Here is a 24,145-nt window from a genome sequence, read left to right as displayed (position 1 = left end):
TACTCACTTATTTTTAATCAAAGACAGCTCTTAAGGTTTTCTTTTTGTTGTGTGGGTTTTTTTTTTTTTATTTGTTTGTTTTTTTTTTGGTTTGGGCTTGTTTTTTTTTTTTAACCCTGTTAAGCTGGCTTTCTGCTGAAAAAAAAAATAGAAAGCAACCTACTTGCTTCTTTAATGCATCATGGTGAACCTTTTGCAGTTATATAAAGCATTATAATTGATACTAGTAATTCCTGCTGGGTTTGGTTTGAATTCTGATCCATCTCCATTTATAAATTTATACTTGCGTGATGAAGGTACTGGTGCAGAGCTGTTGCTGCATGTGAGGGCTTAGACTTGGAAGGACAGTGCTCTCCCTCACTTTTGGTCTGCGTGTAAGTAAAAGATGTGAGTTGTGAGCAGTAGACTAACAGCGGAAGCTATCAAACAACATCATTCACAGCAGGAAGCTCCTGCTGAGGAGCAAAAAGTGGTTGCCAGCTCTTTTGAATGTGTATCCCTTCGTATATCCCTTGGCAGCTGGCTGGCAGCTCCCTTGAATGCATATCAGTTTGAATGCCTATCTTTTTTTCCCCAGGTTTCTGCTTATGTCCACTGGTGCAACAGCCACCCATGGTGGGGCATAGCAAAATGTGGCAGCAGCTGGCCCTGCTGGATAAGCAAGCAAGGGAGAATCATCAGTCGTGATACCTGAGGAGACTACTGAAAATGAGGGAAGGGTACTGCTCAGTAACCCCACTGACTGCAAGAAGACAAGTCAAAAGGAGGACTGGTCTGTTGTGATAATGGAGAACAGCAAGAGGACCTGGAAATGAAGATGGGGGAATTAATTTGTGAACTTCAGTCCATCTGCCTGGGTTGCAACATCACCAATCCAGGCTCTTGAAACACCAGGTCCCCTCTTCCAAATGGAAAGTTTTTGTAATTGAAGGACATGCATCTTTGAAACTTTGTCCTACATTCAAGTTAATTGAATCAAAAGCCAGTTCTGCCATTACCTGAGCAGTTAATAAAATCTATTGCCTTATGATGGATTTTGTTTTCTGCAGGCTAGAATGGATCTGTCTTTGTTGTGATTTGTGAGATTGAGGGGAAAACACAAAACATAATCTGTGTTACTGCTGTACTGAAAAAAATTCACTGTGCTCTCCTAGGGCTTGGAAGTAACTAAAACTGCAGTGATCCTTTCTCCCTTTATTTGATTTATTGAAAATAAAGCATACCTCATTAACATTTTAATAAAGAGAATCTCTCTGCAGCGGTGCTCAGAGTTGTTCTTATTTCTCTCTGTGCAATTCCATGCTCTGAAAGGGAAAATACTATTGAGATCTGTAAGGCATGATCTGTTAGACTGAAACTAAGCACACAAATATACCAAAGCAAAATGCTCTGTAAAGGTGCTGTGTTTGAGAGAGGTGCTTGCCCAATATGTGTGATGCAAAATGGGGTTGGTTTGTGAAGAAATCATCCTTGTAAAGCCATTGGTTCTGGTCATCAGACTCTATCCAATGCTTTAGTGATGATGCTGCTGATCTATTTGGGAAGTTGGCTGGCTCTCAAGGCAGAGTCTCTCCTCAAAGGCTGTTTCACAGTGAAAATATGCTCAGTGCTGCTGAGTGCATGAATGAATAAGCCTCTGGTACCTTCTAGTCTGGCAAAATGCAGCACAAAACTCAACTTGCTCTGCCCTTTCTCCTGTCCCAGGTAAGAAATATGTGTTTGTCCTTGCTTTCTTTTATCTTGCTGCTTTTGTGCATTTGGATTTTAAAGTATTTGTAATTCAGGTCTGATTTCTGAGTAATTATACGCTGCTTGAATTACTGTTTAAAGATGCAAGATCTCTGCTACAAGCCAGTTGCTAGGAATGTAGAATCTCATAGTTCCTTGATTCATAATTACAACAAATTTGCTCTGTGATATATAACATTTCTTTTTGTTTGCCTTCAGCAAAGGTGGTAGGGGAATCTTTAAAGTATCTCGGTTGCAGCTGCAGCAGCAATATTTTCTGTCATATCAAATGCTGCAACTTTGATTTGCTTCTTTCCTCTGTGGCTTTTGCTGGGTCGTAGGTTTATAGGCAGTTATAGGCAGCTCACATTATTTATTGCTTCTTTAAAAGAAAAAGAAAAGGGGTGAATATGGAGGAAAAATAAAACCAGACCTTGCAAAAGCTTTGCTTCCCCGTACTCTCCTGATAGATGTATAATACTCTGTTAGTGACTTGCTATGTAGCCTTTCTCTTATTAAATGTAATAGATCCCCCTCTGCCAGAAAGCAGGGGAAAAAACACCCAGCTTTAAAAACACAGAGTTGCTAAAGCCCTGCTGCTGCTGCTGCTGTCTGTCAAAGCAAAAGGACTTGCCGGGCTTTGACTTCTCAATACCTTCTGGTTGCTCTTTTCCTCTTGCTGCTGTTACAGGGCTCACTTTTTGGAAGCTGTGGAGAGGTCTGAAAATCCTTTGTTGGTGTCCAGCTTAAATGCATCTTTCTCCTTTTATGTTAGGAGCTCTATAAACTCCTACATCTAGCGACAGCGGCACTGGCATCCTGTGCACCGAGAGAAAAGTTAATTCCTTTTTGACTTGCGGTTGAGAGTGTTTGTTAACCCTTAGGGAATTGGTAGAGTGTCAAACTAATGCTTGAGACACGGAGTCTGTGCACTCCTGTTTGTGTAACTGCAATCTCCAGCAGGGTTTTAATCTGTTGTTTTTTTTTTTTTTTTTAAATAGGGTGATAAAGAGAGAAATGATGGGGGGGGGGGGGGTCACTGTTGGGAGAGCTTTATTGCGAAGAAGTAAGTAGGAAACAGTAGGGTGAACTGAACGTATATATGCTGTGGATTAAGCCTGGGATATTTGGGTCCTGGCTTCACCAGATAAGGAGTAGAAGCATGAATGTGGGTGGCTGAAGTTTATAGGACAACGGGAGACTCGGTGCCTGGGGATGTGTGTGAGCAAGCACATAGGCATTTGGGTGGGTGCTTCAGGGAGTGTAACAAATGAAAGCAACTGCTTTGAGCCATAGGTATGGTGCCTGAATGCACTGGTAAAGGATGAGTTTTGAGGAGCCAGAGCGGTGTGTGTTGGTGTTATACAGTTCCTTGCCTACCAGCTTGGGCTGGTAGCAGTTTCCTCTCCCTGCTAGCCCGTGCTGAGGCTCTGTGGGCTGGATATGAAGGCTGGGCAGCTCTCCCCCTCTGCTGAGCCTGTCTGGAGCCAGTGGGCAAGCTGCCCTTAATGTGGCTCCCTGAAGGGCTGAGGATCCCGGGAAGGCTCCTGGGGAGCAGGAGTTGTCAAAGTGGGCTGAGATCCAGGCTGGGCTGACAAAGCTGGCTCCTGGGGGCACTGCCTTGGAGAGCCAAGGAGGGGGTACTGACAGTGTAAGGGTAACCTGTAGATATACTGGGCTAGTGCTCCCTGAGCATGGGCTTGAGACCTGCCATATGGACTGTAGTTTGCTTGGCTTTCTCTGTGTTTCAGTCCCTTTTTTGTCCACGTTCCCTAGCACGCCTCTGAGTTAAGCAGCTTGAGTTTGGGTTTTCTTTTTCTGTCCCTTGTAGGAAAAGCACTAAGTATATGATAGATGAGGACAGATTTCTAAGGCTTATTTAACTACATAAATGGCATTTTTTTTTTTAACCTCGGCATCTACATGAGAAACTGGCAAGGTGCAGAACACCTGATTCCAAAAATAACTGTGCACGTTATTGATAACTCTCAGCAAAACTTCAGAGTTTCTTCTCACTGGGCTGAGCTGAGTTCTAGTATACTGCAGGGCTGAGCTCGTGGTGCCTTAGCATTGTTTGGTATTCAAGTGCTCAAACTGCACATCACCTTCTTTATTAGCATATGTAGCTTTAGCTGGCAATGTCTCTACCTGGTGATTTAACACATCTCCAAGTTTACTTTGTAGGTCATGTCTAAGAGCTAATGAATTAGGGGACAAATTAGACTATAATAAGGATGTGCACATAATTCTGTCTTCAGGTATAGGTGGTTGAGTATTGCCAGGTTAAGTAAGAAAAGAAAATGATTGCGCTAAAGAAAGGAAAAGGAATTACTGAAATGCTGTTTGGCTTTTCTCGTTGACACACCACACGAACAACTTTCATGTGACAGGAAAAGTAAACAGAAGAATGTGAGAAAATGCAGCCATCTGGCTGTGTAGTAGTTGTATCATATTTTGGGATTTTTTCCATAAGTTTTCTTTTCTCTCCCTCAGCGGTAGCAATAATGCCTCATACAATGCAATATGATGCTTAGTGGAACCAGTGAAGCTCAATTTTGATAAACTGATTTCTAAGCAATGGCTATCTAATAATGCAGTACTTCTAGTGGAAGTAGGAGACAGGAATAACTTCATATCAAAGTAATGATAGCAAAGTTTACAGCATAGAAATATTTGAGGAAATTATCATGTTTGTGGAACATGAACTGAAAAAAGGCTTATTTTCTTATTCAAGATAGCTTCTAAAATTATTAACTTTGTTATTTTGTTTTCTTGGTCTGCATATAATTCAGTTGCATTTCTTAAACTTTAAAGAAAATGCCATTTTAGGTGTTAAAATGATGAGGATGGGGAATCAGTTTTTCATCTCAACAAAGCAGCCCATTAAGTATGTTGTAAAAATTGTGATTAACAGGTGGGTGATGAAGGTTTTTTTTCCTTTGAAAAGGTTTACTTTATGCTATTACCAGCCGTTTGTCCCATTTTTTACCTAGAGGGAAACTAAACATTAGCCGGAGTAGCAGAGGAAGATGTTTTGTGTAATCCTTTAATTCAGGCTTACCTTTAAAACTACAAAGCATATCTGAAATATACAGCTTTATTGATCCCAAGATGACAATAAAAACTAAGTGTACTTTAGTAGCTTGTGAAGTTCACTATACAGAGTATTGTAAGCAGTAAATGCATATGGATTTTTAAGTCTATCAGGTCAGTGTTTTGTCTTTTACTCAAAGGATATTTTCTAAGGCATATACCCAAATATTTCTTTACAACAGAAGTCGTTCAGAGACTTGCTTTTGTATGTTATGGAGTCCATGCAGACAGAGGAATGAACATAATATTTGCAAGTAAAGTTTACAAGATGAGAAATATTTTTTTTTGATAGCTTCAACTGTCATGTTCCACTGGATTGCAACTAAGTCAACTGGAGAAATTTATTGATTTTTCAATCATTAAATCATTACAATTGCCGTTATAGTGAATAGCAAAACTTAGTCCTAAAACTCCCAAAACGCATAGAACCTCACGGCTGTGTTCTTAAGCTTTTATTTTTCCAGATTTCTCCAGAAGAGGGCTCCATGCACACCTTGAAAGTCAGCACCCACGTATTAAAAGCAAAAGAAATTCATCAGCTTCAAGAAAAAAGAGAAGTCTTGTTCATGCAAAGTCTGATATAACATTAAGGATTATGCTCAAATTCCGACCAAGCATTTCCCTGTTGTATTGTGCTGCTGTAGGTCTTATTTTGTGTAAGACTGTTCATTATCTGAGAGTTCTAAAGTCCTTATCTTTTGTGTTATATCTGAGTTGTAAATATGTCAGAGAAACTCAATTGCCAGTTATTACATATAATTGCTTGTACTGATGAGCATTTTGTGAGCAGTCTACACTCCTGATTTTTTCAGGCCATCGGTTTTGGTTATATAGTCAAAAAGAGCTGCTATTTGTCAGATAGTGCACTGGAGGGAAGACTGGCCCCTGGTGAACTATTTTAAAGGTATTCTTGTATAGGATCTGGCAACACTCCCTACTGCTAAGCATGGGAGATTTATTACAATAAATGTGGAAACTGGTTGTGAAAATGCTCCTAGAGCTACAGCATTACAATTAAACCCACTTTGCTGTGTACCACTTGAGACATTTCATTTTAGATGTATCTCAGGCAATATATTGGCAGCTGGTTTCTGTTTCTGATGATAAAAAATAGAAAAAGATTATTCTAGCACATGTAACAACTTTGTGCTGTGATCCATTGAGAGTTATTGACTTGACTTTTAGTGGCTTGTCAGCTAGGAAATGACCATTGTTAAAGAAATTTCTTCACCCAAGGTATCTCATAAGCAACGTCTAGAGCTAAAGTCCAGTCAGGTAATTTGAGCTCTACAGAGACAGAAAAAGCTTGAGCTGGGTGCCTCTGAGGAAGGTGGCACTCAGAACAAAGAAATCCCTGGACCTTTATACTTCGTACAGTCTATGCACCCGTTCTTCGTACTCTCTTTGTGTGCTTTGAACATGACTCTCAATCCAATGGTGATTTTTGGTCCAGAGTTGTCTTGCTTCTGATTGTATTCTTTGTTTCCAGACAGGTCGTTAGCTGATTTTAATTTTGACGGGTTGTATCTTCTGCTCATAGTCCTGGCTTCCTTGTCTTCCAGTTTGCACTGGCCTTGGAGCCTCCTTTCAAAATCAAACTGTTTGCCAAAGCAACAGTTCAACATAAGATTGGTCGTTCACAGCTTTTGGCAGAAGGTTCCAGAAACTTTAGTTACTCATGCTGAAAGAAGCTATTCAAACACACAGTTAAAATGATTCAGCTAACAATTTCCAACAGTATTTCTGAAAGGTATCACAATAGACCAGTGCAACAGGAACTATTAGAACTATGTTGATGGCAACAGTGGTGCCTGTTCAAGAAGAACATGAAGTTCTGCCTTTCATTTTCTTCCTGTTCTATTTTGTCAGATAAATAGGCTCTTCCCATTCTATTAATATGTAAGGACATGCTAGATAACAGAGCTGTTAGTGTTATACTCTTCCTGCAACACTGCTGTAGTCACATCTCTAATCTTCAGCTGCTGGCTTGTACTGACGTGCTGTGTGTCAGAATTTTGGCCTCAGGTTTCAGAGTTCCTGTGCCAGCATAAGCCTTTTTTGGGGGGAAGAAGGGGGACAGAGGATGACTAACTCATTTGGGACATTTGAGGCAGAAATGTGAGGTTATAGGGTTTTTAATTGTTTCATTGAAATATCTTTGCTCTGTCTTTGACACATGCAAGCACTAAATTAACTTTTTTTTTGGTGTATCACTAGTATTTTAACCAACAAAGGCTCATCTGTGCAGGAAAAAAAGACAAATCTACGATGTTCAATGGGGAGGAGAGACAGAATGAGAGAGATTTATCATCCGTAGGAGATTAAGTGGGCTATAGCTCTTCCCAGTTAACTCTGGATGATATTAGTGGGTTCTTGATCATGGCTATATGGCCACGGCCATCACTGTGCCCTGCCCTAATCAGCAGATGGATGGGACCAGCCCAGATGGGAAACTGTGTTTTTCTACCACTTCATGTGTCCTGCAGCTAACACAATGTTAGTATATACAAATCAGTAGGATATTAAATGCCAAAAAGGAGTGAAAAATAAGACTTGCTTTATTAACCACAGTTTCATTATTCAAAGGGCTTGGAAATTTGCCCACTGTGTTTTTTTTTTAGTGTTGTGGACTGTGTTCTCTGTCAAATGGAAGAATCTATTCCTTTGAAAGCCTTACTGTTTTGTATTAAAGGAACTAATTCCACTACTAACTTATCCAATATTCTACTGTTTTGCACCATTAATTTTCTTGGCTATAGAAAAAAAAAAGGAATTTAAGGTTTGGTGTGATAGAGCTGGTTAAAGCTGTTCTAAGAACAGACTAAAATAAATATGAGCTATTAAAAGTCGGATTGGGTGGATCTTTTCAGCACACAGCAGTTATCAGTATCTCCAACCACTTGGAAAAGCTGATTAATGTGTTTAAATAACTTCTGATACCAATTAATATCCATGTATGGATGTCTAATTTGGTACTCTTTTGGTCCTTGTTTTTACGTATACGAACATCCACCTTCAAGCTTTTGAAGTGTTTCAAAATTGGGCACCCATATGCAGCTCAAGCAAATATGTTTTTATTGCCTCAGATTTCTCAGACTCCATTTGACAAAGGTTCTACTCCCCAAGTTTGAAAAAATTCCTAATATTAGTTTTTTATTTCAGTCTAACTCTTTTATCCTACTGTTGTGAACAGTTGATGTTTTTTTGGTAATGCAATGCATATATTTATAAAAGCTAATATTTAATTCCCAAGGACTTTGCAGTCTGATATGTAATGAAGAGCAAATAATTCTTGTGTGTATGAAGGCTGTGTTAATAGGAGTACAGAAAGAAAGTGGGTTTTTAAAAGTTTGTAGATGGTTTTGGCAAATGAGGAATCACAGCAGCTGGACCTTGTATTACTTGAGTGTAACAAGGACTCAGAATACTGAAAACCACGGGTTCTAGGCCATTAAGCTGTCATGTGTCACATGACACTATTAAAATGACTGTTAAAATGACTGCCTGCAAAGAGGTATGTACACATAAACTTGAATTTAGTATACGAGATGCCCATTTGCAAATAGATATTTGCAAATATCTATTGCTACTTCTGTGTAGAAGACAAATGCTGAAAGTTACCCCCTCTTCCTCCCCTGAACTATGTTAACTGTGAGTGCTCCTTACTTGCTTTAGGGCAAAGTTGGCAAGCTTGGCTGGAAACACAGCTATGGCTGTGTTTCTGTATTGATTCTGTGCGTTAATGGCTGTCTGCCACTAGGACAGTAACACATCTGTGGCAGAGTTAGAAAGAGGATGAATACCTTCTCATATTGCTTCAAATCAATCCATAAAACAGTTAACACATTTAGATTTGTTTGAATTACGATGGAGCAAAAAAGCATGTTACAGCATATCACACTGATAATCGGCTCATCTATTTTACAGACACTTAAACTATCTCTTTTCATTGTCTTGGGATAACTTGAAATTGCAAGAAGGACTTCTGTGCAAACTGTTTTTAAATAAGAGCCTTCGAGTCAAAGACAGAGGATTTCTAACCCATAAGAGTAAAATAAAAGCTGGCAAGTGTCCACGGAGTCACTGTATAGAGGCAGACATTCTAAGCTGCTGTAAATTCATCTGGATCCACTAGGGAGCCATACCAGCATGTGTGAATCAGGAGTATGATCCATAGCTTGTACAGGCAGCATACAAGGATGGAGGTTGGGCGGAATCATGTAAAGTTGCCCCCTTCCCTAGCCTTTTCTAGTTTTCTTCATGTAAGATGGTCTTTGAAGTGTCTGTCACATTTTAACTTTGAGCCAACTGCTGGTAACTGCTTAGGAATGGAAAAAAACCCTGGGAACAGTATTCCGAAGATCTTGTGTTTTCCCATCATCAAACTTGCTGGCTTTGAGTTCCCCTACTGCCGAATAAGGTGTGTTTATACATTCCTCTAGAGACAACCCGCTGGTTTCCCTGAGGAACACGTTTTACCCAACAACAAACAGCTATATCAAAATGTGAAAGCTGAACATAGCTTTGCACTATAGTTGACAAAGCAGGAAATCCAGAGCATCTGGCACCTTGCTCCCTAAATGAAAGGATATGGAATTATCCATTAGAATTGGATGGGCATTTCCTTCCCCATTAACCCATTGTCTCAGAGCCTTGTCAGAGAAAGCTGAGCAACTCCATTGTGATATGCAGCAGGAATGGTCATCTCAACTGCAGGTTTAAGCTGTTCAGTACCATTAGATAACTGGCCAAATTAGAAGGTGTTCATTTTGACCTTTTGCCAAGATATTTGTTGGATTTACACAGATTAGTTACCAATGCAGAAGTGCAGCATTCTGTGCAGTGAGGATATTGATTATTGCAATCTGACCTAAGTTCAGTTCTGCTCTTTAGATTATAACTTTGGACACAATGTGTTACCAGGAAAAGAGATAAGAATGCTAGGAATAAATCTTGAAACTTTTGTATCTTGTGGAAATGACTCCTGGTGTTGCACATCTCTCCACTTTAGTTTTCTGATTTGCAATACCAAAACTCTGTTGCTTGCACTAATATGGGAGCAGGTCTCCAGTGGACATGGATTGATTGCACTGTCGTGCTTTGTGTTATCTAGGTGAAGGATGTTTAGTATCGATGCTGTACGCATTTATACTGTGTGCATACTGGGAGGCTTACATGGCCTTTATTAGTATTATATCTGAGCACCCTGCAAACGGTAATGAATTTATCCTTGCTTCCCTAAAGTGACTGCTGAGTTACGACAGGAACATTATTCTGAAATGGGAGACAGCCTCCGACATCTGTCCATTTCAATGACTTTAGCTCTGTTATCTTTGTTGAGTAATGATATAGGCTGCTGTCACTTGTGCTGCTGGTGTTGATTCAGTAGTCACACTTCATTGTTCTATACAAAAATTAATTCTGATTGGAGGGAGCCCAGAATAAATTCGGTCTTAGGCCAATCAGAAGCATGTGTATGTAATACTATTTTAATAATATTGCTCAACTTTCAAGAATATAATTAGGTATAATTAGCCAGAGAACCATCTATATACAGCCAGCTTTTTGTGTATATAGGAAATCAAGGAGAAAAATATTTTAGTGAATAACTGCAGAGAGTTCTTAAGCATAGAGAAAATAGAGTGTACTTGCTCATAACTGGTGTTTAAGTGATGGCTGCTGGTAAAATGATCAGCTGAAGTAAAGGAGGAGGATGAGGCTGGCAGCACTATATATACTCACAGCATTTGAGACCAAAACAGTGTTGGATAGGACACAAGGGCATATAATATACAACCAAGTATGCTTCCAGTTCTTGGGTTGGAGGTGCTGGATATTTCCACTGCAATGTGAAACGTAAACTCAGTGGCTGAACATTTCTCCCACTGTCTGTTCACTGGTAAAAGTTCCAGTCTTCTTTCCTTTCCTCAGATTGGGGGAAGTAGGGATTCTGAACATTTGGCCTTCTCCGGTATGAAGTAAGCTGCTCTTCCACTCCCGTGTCTAGCTTTTGGAAGTGCGATGTTGCCCTCCTAAAGTGTCATTGTTAGTGAGATGCACTGAAGCATTTGAATTCCTTGTGTGTGTGTATGTGTGTGTGTGGGGGGGAATCATGTCACATGGATGGACCATTTGTTAAAAGCTCAAAATAAGAGAATCTGTGGACTTGTATAGGCTATTGAAAGCTAATCTCTGACTTTGTGGAACGGCTATCTCTTCCTATATGGTTATGTCCCTCTGAAATGAGAATTCAGTCTTACACTTGCTTCCCAAGTATACAGTTTTCAAAGTGTTTGCTCCTTCTTAAGTTAGGCGTTCAAACACAGAACCTGTTTCTTGCTGTGCATGGGAGCTAAACATGGATTGCAAGTGGCTGAAGGAGTTTCGCTAAAATAGAAACTGACTTGATTGTCTACTGTAACTTATGTTGAACCCAAACAGAATTATTTTCCCAACTTGTTCTTGGCTTCTGTTTTCTGTGTGCTCTGTGTTCGTGGGGTCTAGCTGGGATATGAAGGAAGAAAAAGCAATCATGCAGAGCATAAGTGGTTCTCCCTGCCTTACCTCCGGGCTGACTGGAAGCATCAGCATCCTTGTTATTTCCTTGTTTAAATTACTTTTTCTCTGTTCCACTTCATCTGCTCAAGAAGAGTCAGATAGTCTGAGTGCTTTTAGTTTTTCTACTAACTCTCTTCTGGAACTTATAATGTTGGGGGAAAGGGTGAATACTTTTTACTACTGTGGTTTAATTTAAGATTTGACAGGCACTTTTGGAAAGTCCATCCCTGTTCCCGGTGCTTAGATGTTTTTCTTTTGGTGACAGATGTGAAAATGATTTACCTGCAGCAAGGGGAATACCAGACGGACCTAAGGAGTCACTTTCTTTTAGCATTTTGTGTAGGTCCTGGTTATTTTCTCTGGGTAATCTGCAGATTGCTTAAAGTTAGTGCAGTGTTAAATTGTGACCTTTAGCTAATGTGGTTAGGCAACTATAAGTCTTGTACTGTTAGTACTGGTAGACCAATACTAACAGAGTACCAGATCCAAATCTTGTGTGTTTCTTCCAATGTTCATATTACCCTACTCCTTTCTCCCACAGTCCCCTAAGGCAGTCTATTTTCCTGCACATATGGGAAAGAGGATTTAATTTAGCTGCCCCATTAAAAGCTTTATGTTGGTGATCTCTTAGAGCCAGAAGTGCTGGGATAGTTAGTAATAGGCATGCTGACATAGCTGCTGAATTTCTTGTCTCCTTCCTTGGCCGACTGAGGAATACAAGAAAGATAATTACACCTTAACACACAAAAAAAGAAGGGAAAACAAAACCAATGGAGAAAACCAAAATGTTATTAACTGTCCTGCAACTTTTTGCAGTTGTTAAGATTTGAAAAGCAGCCTTTTATATTTAATAATTTATATCTATACTTATACATTAATAATTTATATTATTTATATTTATATTAGTCAACAGGTGTATACAGGAATGGAGCACAGCATCTAGTTTGATTCTTCTTGATTTCCACTTCTTCGTTTTCATTCAGTCTTACCTGCTATTTCATGCTGACACTCACATCCAGAGCTCTTGCTTGTGTCTGGATCTGAAGTTGTTAGCATCAGGAAACAGCAGTACTTTGTTTTATACACATTTGTGCGTGTATAAACAAGGTAGGTAACAAAAGGCAGGAAACTTCATCTGTATCTGTTTCCAGCATTCATTAGCTGTCTCTTCACAGAACTCTCCTCTCCCGTACGCTTTACTTTGGTGGGAGGTGTTTATTATCACTTGCTGTACACCTTAATGGACAATGTTTATCTCTGTCTGCTGCTTTGACATTGTTGTGTTCATCATCATTAAATCCATGTTACTGAAACTTTGCAAAACTGGTTACTGCGCAGATAAAATAAAACTGAGCGACATCTTTGACTAATTGACTACTGAGGTTGCAGAGGGAATGGGAAAGGGCAGAAAAGAGGGCAAACCATGCATAAGGCGTGAGGCCAAACCAGCCTTCATTGCAGGAGACCATATTGTAGTTTGTTTTGGAACTTTCTGTGCCACTTTTTAACAGCCTGAAATTATTTGATGTGTATCAGAAAGGTTGCTCCCCACGTGTCCTCTGTGTAACACAAGCATACTTTCAGACTGCATACTCATGAAAGTATGTCCCAGAGGAAATTAAAAGGCAGGAGAAGGCCAGAGAACCTGGGAGGGGAAGGACAACAGTTATGGCTTTCTAGTAATAAGCCAGGGAAATCTGTGCAATGCCTGTCTGAAATAAATATTATGGGGCAGCCGTTATGAGAGATAAATGCTCCAAAGTTTTGTCAGATATTATGTGATTTTCCCTTCCCCAGCCACGTTTTCTAACATATAACTTCACAGACTTGTCCTCTTTCTTTTATTATCTGACATCTCTTAGAGGTCAGATGAAGAACAAAGATTAAAGGAAACAGAACCTGGCTTCAGTCACATTTGCAAACTGTTACCTTTCTGCAGATTCTCCCATGCTTAAAACAGAAACAACCCTCCCCTGACAACTGAGCATACACTTCACCTACAATGGATCTGCTTCTGACACTGCATTTCTGGGGTGTTTGCACGACTCACCATTCATCTGGCAATGCTTGACTTTAAGTACTGATAAAGAGAACGCAACACAGTCCAAATACACTTGACCTTTGGAAACAAAAATAAAACAAGTTACTTTGCAGTTTTTCCTTGCACATGTCTAATGACTGAAAGCAAACCAGCATTCTTAATTGTCCTTCCATAGCATAGAGGCTTCCAGGCCTGAGATCCACTGTCTTATACCTTCTGTTGCCAGGACAGTGTGCGTGAGTTGGCTTTGATTGCTCCAATTCAGGAATGGGTCTGTAGTTCAGGTCTGCTGGATCCTCAGATCTTTTATTGTTTCATAAACTATACTTGTATGGTTGGAATGCTGGTTTTGGTTCACTTGCCTGGTGAGCAGGAGTCTGTATTTCAAGTATAAAGCATCACTGCAACTGCTACTTTAAATCAGTAATACCGATATAAAAGTAAGGCTTGTGTACCAGTGGAAAGTCTCTGCCTAAATCCTCAGCTAGCCACAACTGCAGTTAATTTGGTTGCAGCCACCTCTTAATACCATGGTGAGCAACTTGAAAAAGTGAGTAAACCCCCTTGTTTAGTTAGCACCGCAGTGGGCTTGCTGCAGGGGTCATTCTCACCCTTAGTGAACCTCTCTGTAAGGGCTGGGCTTTTAAATAGCAGCCTGGCTGAGTCAGGGACATGCCAGTCCTGTTACACTGCCACTCCCCATTTTGGGACTGCTCCTGAGGAATATGTGTAGTTCTGAATATGGCCCCAAACATCATGGGAACTGAAGATCTCCTTCCTTTCCCTCATAAAACTGTTGTTGATTTGTGAGTGCATTCCTTCAGTTTAAAACAGAGGAAGTACATGCAGTACATCTCTCCCAGCCTGCGAGCTAGATGTACATGGTGTGCAGAGCGCTGGGGATAGGGGTAGGCTTTGAATGATCAGGGCACACTTTCCTTTTAAGCCTCTTTGAAGAAAAGGAAGCCTACATAGCCCCTGATAAACTACTTTGCAGCTGGTGCACTGGAATTTGGCTGTTGTTTGGGTCTGAATCTGCTTGACTCTACACGGTAGTCCCTCCTTGATATATTTGTACTACCCTGCTGCCTGTCATAGGTTGGTCAAATCTAGTGCAGCAGGGAGGTACATTTTTCCCTTCTCATCCCACCTTCTTATTTCCTGGTTCACTGTGTAGTTGCCTCCTGTGGCAGTGGTTACGTGGATTTCATTAATAGCAGATCTTGAACAATCTGCTTAAATAATAATCAGCGTGTCTTTTAATTTGCCCTTCTTCCATACGTTTGTTGTGAATCAGTGAGCTATCTGATCAGCTAACTACCTTAGCATCTGTAAACAAATCTCTCCGGTTTTGTTCAGTGCTATTGGCAGGGCTTCTTTCTGAAGCAAGGCTCCTGGACTGGAAGGTGTCTAGTACTTGTGGAGCCTGAATAGAGAGGAAGAGGAGTAAGTGTGCAGTTTAATGGATAAAGAGCATCCTTCATGGATGGGATTCCTTGGTATTCTGTCTTGTTTAGTAGCCCTCTGCTGTAAAGTAATTAGTCCCAGGAGAAGCAGCACTAGTACCTTGAACTTGCCATGTCTCCCAGACAAGGCTTTAGCTGTTCCCTTCAAAAAAACCTGCTTTTTGCTTAGTCTCCTGGCCAAGGCATTTTATTTGTGTAACAGACTAGCTTTGGCTGGACAAAAGTAGGGCAGGTTGCTTTCTTAAGCAATAATTGTGGATCCTTGGGCTGAGGAGGCTTTTGAGCTTCATTGAGAATCTGAACAGTAAAGCAGTGCTTTTTCCCACCAGCCACATGTTTAAGGCTGACTTTTGGCATGAATACAAAGTTTGGTGTCAACCATGTTTCATTACCAAATATAGTGTAAATCTTACTGACAAGGTTTCCAGGCAGCTGTGCCTGAGGAGGATGTAGGCAGTGAATGTGTCTGAACAACAGAAGTAATTTCTGATCTCTGTACTTAGCACTGAAGCACACACACCAACAGGATCAGGAGAAAAGGGTTCCTTCTGTCTCCCTCCCTTGCCCTGTTTCCATGTGGATACCCTCCCTTGAGTTGTGGCATGCCTTACTGTGCTTGGCTAGTGCTCCTGGGGGCAAAGCCCACCTTAGCACTAGGGAATAGCTGCTGGATAACTGCACTCAGAACATTTAGAGCCTCACTTCTCTCTTAACAGCCTCATCCTTCTCGAGAGTCTTGATTTCAAGTGTCTGTTGAAGCACTGTAAACAGATTTCCTTTGGTTGTGTGGCACTGCATGCTGTGTTGCAATACATTTTGTCTACTTTAAATCTGTTAGTGATTCATTAGTTTACTGTTCCAAAAACCAATTCCAAAGGGATCGCTCATCTCCCTAGAGCAGTGAAGATATTTTCAAGTTGGCTACACAGTGTTATGGCAGTGTGTTTGAGGCTTGCCGCGAGTCTCAAATCATGTGGCAATGATACTGCCAAAGGCTGCCAATTCAATGGGGGATTGCACACAGATTCCATGGGTGGGAACTTGCAATATTATTAGGCACAGCTAATAATAGTTCCTCTTGACTTCTGAAATGTCAGAATGGACTCATGAGTAGCTGCACTTTGGAAAGTATTAACCTTCTGTTTGCCATCAGTAGTCCATAACTTGTTCAGTGCTGCCTTATGCAGTATATTGGAAACCAGGATTCTTAATACATCTGTCTGTGAATTGACTAGTGTCAAGGCCTGAGTTGCAGCATCTCTCTGGGGACTGATGACAGTCCTGCACATGTAGTATCACTAGAAAAATGTACTTTTGCTATCCAGAGAGTCCTAAGAGCTATTGAGCATGTGTTTGCCTCCTTTTCCCCATCTACAAAGGGCTTTGAAACCTAATAGTGAGAAACCTCAAGTGTACTACAAAAAAAAAAAAAAGAACAACCCAAATAAATTGCACATAAACAAGTAACTCTTTTCTTTGAGAGGGGCCAGTCACTGTCTAAGATACCAGTCCCTGAGTTTGGTCTCCAGGGTTTTTGGAGTTTCTGGGTATACCTGCCAGACCAGTTGCTCTAGAGCTTGGCCTTTAGGCAGGGAAAAATAACTGCTTTGCACAGAATGTCAAGTTTTCAATTGCTTTATGAACCAAGTGAAACAGAAAGTAAAATATTTCTGAATGCTCTGTGTTGCTAAGTTTTTTACTCTTTCCTACACTAGCCATTTATTTCTTTTTGCTGTCTAGTGCATCCAGCACGGTACGAGCCATATGTCTCTAGCTGCAGGATTTACTGGACCGCTGGAAATGAATCAGTAAGGGATTTTGACATGTTTGCTCCAGAGCTGCAGAAACTGATAAATGAAAAAAACTACAAAAACCAAGTTCTTTTAGTCCAAAGATGTTAGCATTTAGAAGACTGAGAAATTAAGCCCTGAGCTTTTGTGTCCTTTTGAGGGTATAACTAAAAGCATAGCTCCAAGGCAGAGGAGCTGAGTTTCAAGAGACACTGGACACTTGTCTCTCCATGTGATTGGACTAAAGTTGGGGCACTTGCCTCTTGCCAATACAACACTGCCTGGGAATTTCATGAAGCTAAGCCCTTAGTTGGAAAGCAACGCCTATACAAGGGAAAGACAGATAACCTGTATTCAGAGTGCCTCTTCTCAATTGCCTTTTACAGCTATTTAGTTAAGAACACCTGGTGGGTTTATCTTTCAAAGCAGAGTTTTACCACTGTCGGCTATGAGTAACCTTACAAAACGGAGGGGCCTCACTTTCTGTATGCTACTGTACCTCTTACTCTTTTTTTTTTTTCTTGATTTCTGTGAGAAGTTAGATGATAATATCACTTAAGAGCAGGAAAAAGTACAAAGCAAGAAAGTAGGTGGTGCAAAGTGCTATAGGAAGTCTTTACCAAGTAGGGTCACAGTTCAGGAGCCCCAGATTGTGCATCAGTACACATTTTCCCTGGTATTAAGCACAGAGAGGAACATGTTTTGTTGGGAGGGATCTTGGAAACAGTCTTATACTCTATTTATTGGAAACAAAACTATAATTAAAGTAACTAGTTTGTATCTTAATGGAAAAATCCATATCTCTATTTCTGCAGAGCATCTATCTGCCAGTATTTAATCCTTGCCTTAATGATACATTGCAGTCATCTTGTGACAAAGAAGATGTATTTTTAGTGTACTTGGGTAGTGCAGTGAATGGAATGACTTCACCTGAAATGGAAGCTTGACTGTTGTCATTATTGTCATTGTTCAACAATCTGAAAAACACCATTGACATCAATGCTTTTCTAAAAGTAAAATAAGATTAAGATCAATGAATATTTTCTTTTTCCCTTTCTGAGTTTCTATTTTTTTTTCCTTCAGGAAAACAAAAATGACAGAATTCTATCATTTTCTTTGGTTGGCACCTTCTGAATGTTTAAAGCAAGTTGTGTGCCTACAAATCTGAAAAGGAAAACAGGAAATATTTCTCTTGTAATAAGTTCTCTTATTCCTCCTTTATTTGCTATATCTTATCCCCTCTGCTCTCTAAGTCATGATAACCAGGTACTAGAAAACATATTTTATATGAGGATTTATGTGAGTTCTAGCAGAGGGACAATGGATTCCTTTCAGCGCCTCTTCTCCACTGCTGGATAAACCCTATCTTCACAGACTCACAGAAATCTTCACACTGTCCTTCAATTCAAGATCATCTTCCTGCATCATCCTGACAGGTATTAATGTGCAAAGACATTAATGGAGCTATGAAACTAAGTTGTAGGTATTCTTAGAGATGCAATGTCAAACAAGTCAGTAGCACATATGACAATTGCTGGATCTACGTTTCTATTGCTCTTTAGACTTGTTGAAAGAACTAGGTTCTTGTTCTGTCCTCATGATGTCTGCAGTTAGCTGTGATCAAATAAGTGGGGGTGGTCTATGAGGAATGCTTCTCAGTCTCTACGAAAGAATAGATCACTACAGTTTTCTCCTTCCCTGGAATAATGTGAAGACTGAGCTTCGAAGTAGGTAGGCAAACAACTCTTAGCAAAGTATTGGTGCAGACACCATATTCTCAAATGGCTCAAACTGCCATGTAAGTCACTGTTTCCCCTTGTGTGCAGTGTTACTATGAGATGATCTGAGGGCAACTGTGAGAAGTGTTACCTGCCCAAACCTTCCCACATAACTGAGTTAGCATATGTGTAGTATCCTGTGCAGCCCAGAAATACCATATAATATTTAGTGTCCTCAGTGAAATATTAGCTAGAAGTCTTGCATCTTACATCCAATAACTTGCAGCTGGCTACTGCAAATTAATTTTTTTCTTTTTATAGCACAATACAAACTAATGTTTAAGACTGATAACTAAGAATTATTTAAGTAGTATTTCATCAGACTCCTGTATGTGAAACACTTGGTAAGAAACACAGTAATATTGCTCAGTATGAGTAATAAAATTCAAATATGAATTTACATTTATGGTAACCATATGTTTATATTTCTTCTATGCTAGCACTTTTTTTTAGATGTCTATTTTAGCAGGCATACAGCATTTGGAATTAAAGGCTTGATTATTTTGGCTTTATGCTCGAGAGCAATGATTGTAATTGTTTCTAAAAATCCACTTTATATATCAAAGTGTCAGTAACAGTTAAATATTTTGTCTATTTTCTTGGTTTAATATTTAGGTTAGTAACAGAAAATAAAAAATCAATTTTCATTCTCTGCGGAGTCTTTAAAATTCAATTAGGCTTGGATTTTGTAAGCAAAACTATGATACAAAAGAGGATAAACTTTCCTGAGCTTCTAGTGAACGTGCATATGTCTGAATGTCCTTGCCATTCTTATATCTTTAATTGTAAGCTGTAAGCCTCTTCAAAATATTATCTAAGCACTGACAACATTTTCAGTATTAGTACAATGCATTAAAAAGTCTTTTGTGTAGTCTCTGCCTATTAAGGACAAACCACTGAACTACCTGACCTGCCTGTAACGCTGCTGTACTTCTGTTCGTTAACACACAATGGATTTCAGAGTTCAAATTTGGGATTTTGGAATCTGAACCAGAGCGAAGCATTTCATGGTAGAGAGAGGAGATGGAATGTGGAGGCATTAGTTACTGCAATCAAGAGAATGCTATTTGAAGGCATATGCTTTGTGGGGGTGTGTGTATACACAATGTGAAAGTATGGGGGAATATATACACAATGCAGATCAGGCAAAAGCAAAGGTAAGCTTTGCAGATTTTCTCATACTACAGTGTCTTTTTTACTGGAGGGTTAATACTTGGTTTGTAACTTGTAATTCTCTTAACTTGCATTCACACCTTAAGATTGAAGCTTCTGAAATTAAAAAAATATGTGACTCAATTTGGGTTTCATTTCAAATTCCTCTGAACTGAATCTGAGGATATAAAATCCAGTCAGAACAGTCCTAACTCTTGCTCTTATGTTTTGAACCTATCTGTATTTAACACACTAGAATGTGCATTACTGCTATGAAAGGAAGTGCTCACATAAGCTGTTTTGAAAAGCAAGGATGAGTGTCTTTATCTCCAAAATAACCTATCCCAGCTGTAGAGTGGACTTGAGGGTTTATGCTTGTTAAATTCTTACAATGACAGCATTGGTAAATAAACAGCAACCGTGGACCAGAAATGTGCACAGAAGTTTGAAGGACTGGTCTATTAGAAGTACAAATAAAGACTCTCCAGGTTTGACAGCTTTTCAAATGTCTGTTATCCTAAAGAGCATCGTTCAGGACCATGAGGATTCATTCCTTCCTTCCTGTACAGTTTTAGGAGGCTGGATCTGATAATTTTTAAATACAAGTGTTCCTTGCCTAAACATGCAGCCTCACAGAGGGATTTCTTATTTAGACAAGCATTAAACCACGTGAATTATGGCCAAAAAGATTTGGGGCTGTATAAGCCATAGAAGTTGTCACTTTGAGATTCTGGAAATACTTGTTCACAAGAGAATACTGATGTGATGTTCAGAAAGAGCCCGAAAGCGAAATGTCAAAATATGTGCAGACCTTAGAGATGCATTAGGTGTAACTATATGCAGAATTACTTAGAGCAGACTACAGAATGGTGTTTTTATTCTCCCTTGTGGTGCCATGTTGTAGTAGAAAATCGTGTGTAAAGGAGGCAATGGAATGTGTTTGCGTTTTCTGCTGCTTTTAAGTACAGTGACATGTTCTAATTTAGACCTAATTTTCGTTCCTGTAACATTACTTGTAATAATGTCTAACGTCCTCAGAATTAATTTGACTGGAAAAATTCCAGAAGGACTTTCAATTTTTCTCATTAAAAACATTATCGATGTCTTAATTAGGCACTGTTATTAATGGTAATATTACTCAATTTAGAACTGCACACTTAAGATGTGGTTACCTCTAGCGTGATTAGTCAGAGAAGCTCTGCTACGCAAGGATGCACACCAGAATTTTGAACAGTTAAATATTTAGAGCCAGATGCTCAGCTGTGTAAATTGTGTGTCTACTATGACCTCAGTGGAGCTAGGCTAGTATATGTTAACTGAGGGCTTGATATCTAAAGCTGTAAACAATTGTTTCTGGCTGATCTCCCTCACAGTGTCTCCTTTTCCTTTCTGTCGTTTGAGTTTTTTATCTCTAAATCATGTACTTATGATAAAGTAAGTTTATGAAATAATACTTATATATTCTTGTCTCCAGTATAAGCTGTTTAACTGCTGAAATTAAGCTGGAGTCACTCTGTACTTTCATTTCTTCTTCTCCATGTTATCCCAGGGGGGATTTCACTGACTTATGTGAACTCGCTCTTCATTTAGAACACAGTTCAAGGACCTTTTCTCAGTTCCTTCAACGCTAATGGGCTCCGCTACAAGCTTCAAGTTGTGGTAATTCACTTTACTTGATGAGGGCCTTCTGCTGCTATATATAAAGGTAGAATTAGGTGGAATATGTTATTTGCTTGCCTAGACACAGATTTATACAAACTTTTTAAGTATTCTGTGGACCGGTTAATGTGTGTGTTTTCTTGTTAGAAGACTGAAAGGAGCTATTTAGATTTACTATATTTGTGCCTGGCTTCGTTAGGAAAAAAGAACCCATGAGAGTGTTCAGAGTGTTCAGTTCTGTAATTACTGGCTGTCACTCCTGTTTGTTACTTATATTTGTTGTGATTGTGAGTGGGAAAGGCTGTTGGCCACGCTGGCTGTCGCATGCTGCTCTGTAATTTTAATTGGGGGAGCTTTTACAAAATGAAGCCTGTATTTGATTATCATAAGGGTATAAGACTTCACTTATCTTCCTCCCAGGCCCCCACAACAAATGTTTCAGCTTTTTAAATTATCTGAAATGTGAGGTATCTAAATCAAATGGAATATAACATAGCAATTTTTTTTTTTTGCATTCTGCTACTCAATCCTAAGTGTTTTCAATGTGTAAAATGTCACCTTAGCTATGTAGAAGCTCATTTGCCTGGCAGAAAAAGATAATTCTTATGTAAACTGTGTGAAACCCAGACTTGCGTCATCTTGCAGGTAGTTTAACCATGAAATGAACAGTTATCATGTGTTGAGGTTAAGGTGGACAGATGTGCATGGGGCTGTTAAAGCAAAAGGCACCTGGATATATAATTGGTATATGGGATAGTATCGAAGTCTCAAAATGGTACAGACATTTGCATCTGTTCACTGGTGTATATAATGATGAGTTATTTGGGGTAGTAGGGTGTGAAGCTTAAAAGGAGCTTAATGGCTTTTCCTCCTATAAATCATTTCACTACAGCAGTGTCATATTTTATTAGCTTGTAATTTTGTAAAAGTTAAAATTGAGCATAATGTTGCATATAATTCTAGAACATCTGGTAGCAATATCTAGTAGCAGCTGTTTAGTACCTGAAATATAAACAAAACATGATTTTATCCATAGTTGTCATAGTTAATTTTCCTGGAAGTACTAGTTTTTGAGAAGGCGCAATAGGAAATAGGTCTTGTCAGAAGGAAGAATAGGTGAAAAATGAGTTATCGCTTAAAACTTGAGCAGACAGAGCAGAGAATTGCATAAAATTTGGACTAGGAATAGTGGTATGCTTATTTTTTTTTTCTACTGAAATAAAAAAAAAGCTTTAGAAGAAATCCTAAAATGAATTATAGTTCTTAAGTACAATGTGCTATGGCACTGAAGAACATAATATTAATACAATTTTAACAGATCACAATTTTTTTACATTGTTTTTTTCAGTCCATACCCCGATGGGGGAAATTATCCAGTGCTTTGACTGTGTTGATGTACATATAATTGGATTACTGTTGCTCGAAAAATGAAAAAAACAAGCAAAAAGCAACTCCACAAACAAAAAAAACAAAGTAAAGATTATGTGATGGCAGTGTTTTTTTCCCTCCTGCAGTTCACTTATTACTTTTGCTGTCTTGTTCTAACTTGGGAGTCAAAGGAAATGTGCGGATTGCATTGTCGCATGACAGGAGAGCAAAGAGAAAATGTGCCTTTAGGCTGCTGCAACTTGTATTGCAACCTGTAATACCAGCCAGATGCCACTCTGAAGTTTCATGTTTCAGGCTCTCTCTTTCTGTCCTAGGGCGTCAAATAAATTTAATCATTGAGGGTGAGATGATGTAGCATCATCTGCGGCTCCCCTGGACATAGGGAGTTTAACTTTTTTAACACAAATCTTTGTTGTCCAGTGTATTTCACATACTGCTAGCGATAAGAATGTGGTGTGTGGTAGAACTGAATGTGCACAATCAAGCAGCTGCTCATGTGGCATGTCTCTATAAACTGTTTCTTTTAAATCGTGCCATTGTAAGAATCAGGGACATTAGACAAATAATTTGACTTCAGTGTTACTTGTAGAAGATTCTGGCCATTCTGGAGTCAGAGATGGGATTTATACAGAAGCAGATTAAGATCTCGGACTATTGCAGAGCGCCAAAAAATTGTGCATGTGGTACCAGCATCTTTTCCTTCTCCTTTGATGCCCCTTTCTTGATTCCTCTGGGGTATGAATTCTATTTGGGGCACAAATATTCTAGTAATCCATTTATCCAGTCATGTTTAAACTGCCTGTACAGAACAATATCACTTCAAGGGTAGACTAATGTTGATATGACACACAAATAGGTTTTCTCACTCTGTATTTCTGATGAGGATCCCTGTTGAGAGCAAAGAGTTAACTGTGATACCAACTGTATGTTTTTCCTTTTCACTCCCTAGTAAGGACGCAAGAGGACTTTTTAAGAACATGAGCATAATGCAGTTTATTTCTGTCTGGGGCATTGGTATTCTTTTGATGTTTGTTTATTTCCAGAAGTGATTAACAGTCACCTATCTAGCATCCTGATATGTGTCTGCTATGAGTCTGAATGTATGCGTTGCAGAACAAGTAGATCTCTGTGGCTGTGAAGGAACAATTTTTGTTTCATTCTCAGCACATTTAACTAGAAAGATTCCTTATTTTCTGTTACAGTGAAGTGACACTTCAATGAATGATTCAGGTGCTATACCTGTAAGTTTCTATTTAAAAACATTATACAGTATGGATATGCAAGTGTAAATAAATTATAATCATAGTCTTATGATGAAAGATGCTAAAGATCAGTAATTTTATATTATAATTCATTATGGATGACATTCTGGCTCCCAGTGGGCTGATTGTAAGACTCCTTTGGCCTCGGTAATGTTAGGATTTCACCATAAGCGTTACTAAAAAATAAAATGATGACATTTCATTTCTTAATCTAATTAATCTTAATTAC

General features: G+C 39.3%; 1 protein-coding gene across 5 annotated transcripts in view; it reads left to right on the top strand.

Annotated features, from left to right (window-relative positions):
- Window positions 1-1,543: 1,543 nt before the first annotated feature.
- The window catches only part of CDH13 (cadherin 13), a 793,216-nt gene continuing 770,614 nt past the window's right edge, over window positions 1,544-24,145 (top strand). For 3 of the 5 annotated variants that reach the window (XR_009747138.1, XM_061475030.1, XM_061475029.1), the window contains exon 1: window positions 1,545-1,704. Coding sequence is in view for 3 of the 5 variants with exons in the window: in XM_061475030.1 (XP_061331014.1) it covers window positions 1,660-1,704 (45 nt within the window). In the remaining 2 variants the exon portion in view is untranslated. Of the gene's footprint in view, window positions 1,705-24,145 lie in introns of all 5 variants that reach the window. The other 2 variants (XR_009747137.1, XM_061475028.1) reach the window with 1 other exon arrangement.

This window comes from Pezoporus flaviventris, unplaced genomic scaffold (assembly GCF_033815535.1).
Source record: "Pezoporus flaviventris isolate CSIRO_AGI_PZ_B2104156 unplaced genomic scaffold, CSIRO_AGI_Pfla_v1 ptg000082l, whole genome shotgun sequence".
Lineage (NCBI taxonomy): Eukaryota > Metazoa > Chordata > Aves > Psittaciformes > Psittacidae > Pezoporus > Pezoporus flaviventris.
The sequence above is the reverse complement of the archived record's forward strand: the minus strand, read 5'-3'. Positions and strand labels throughout refer to the sequence as shown.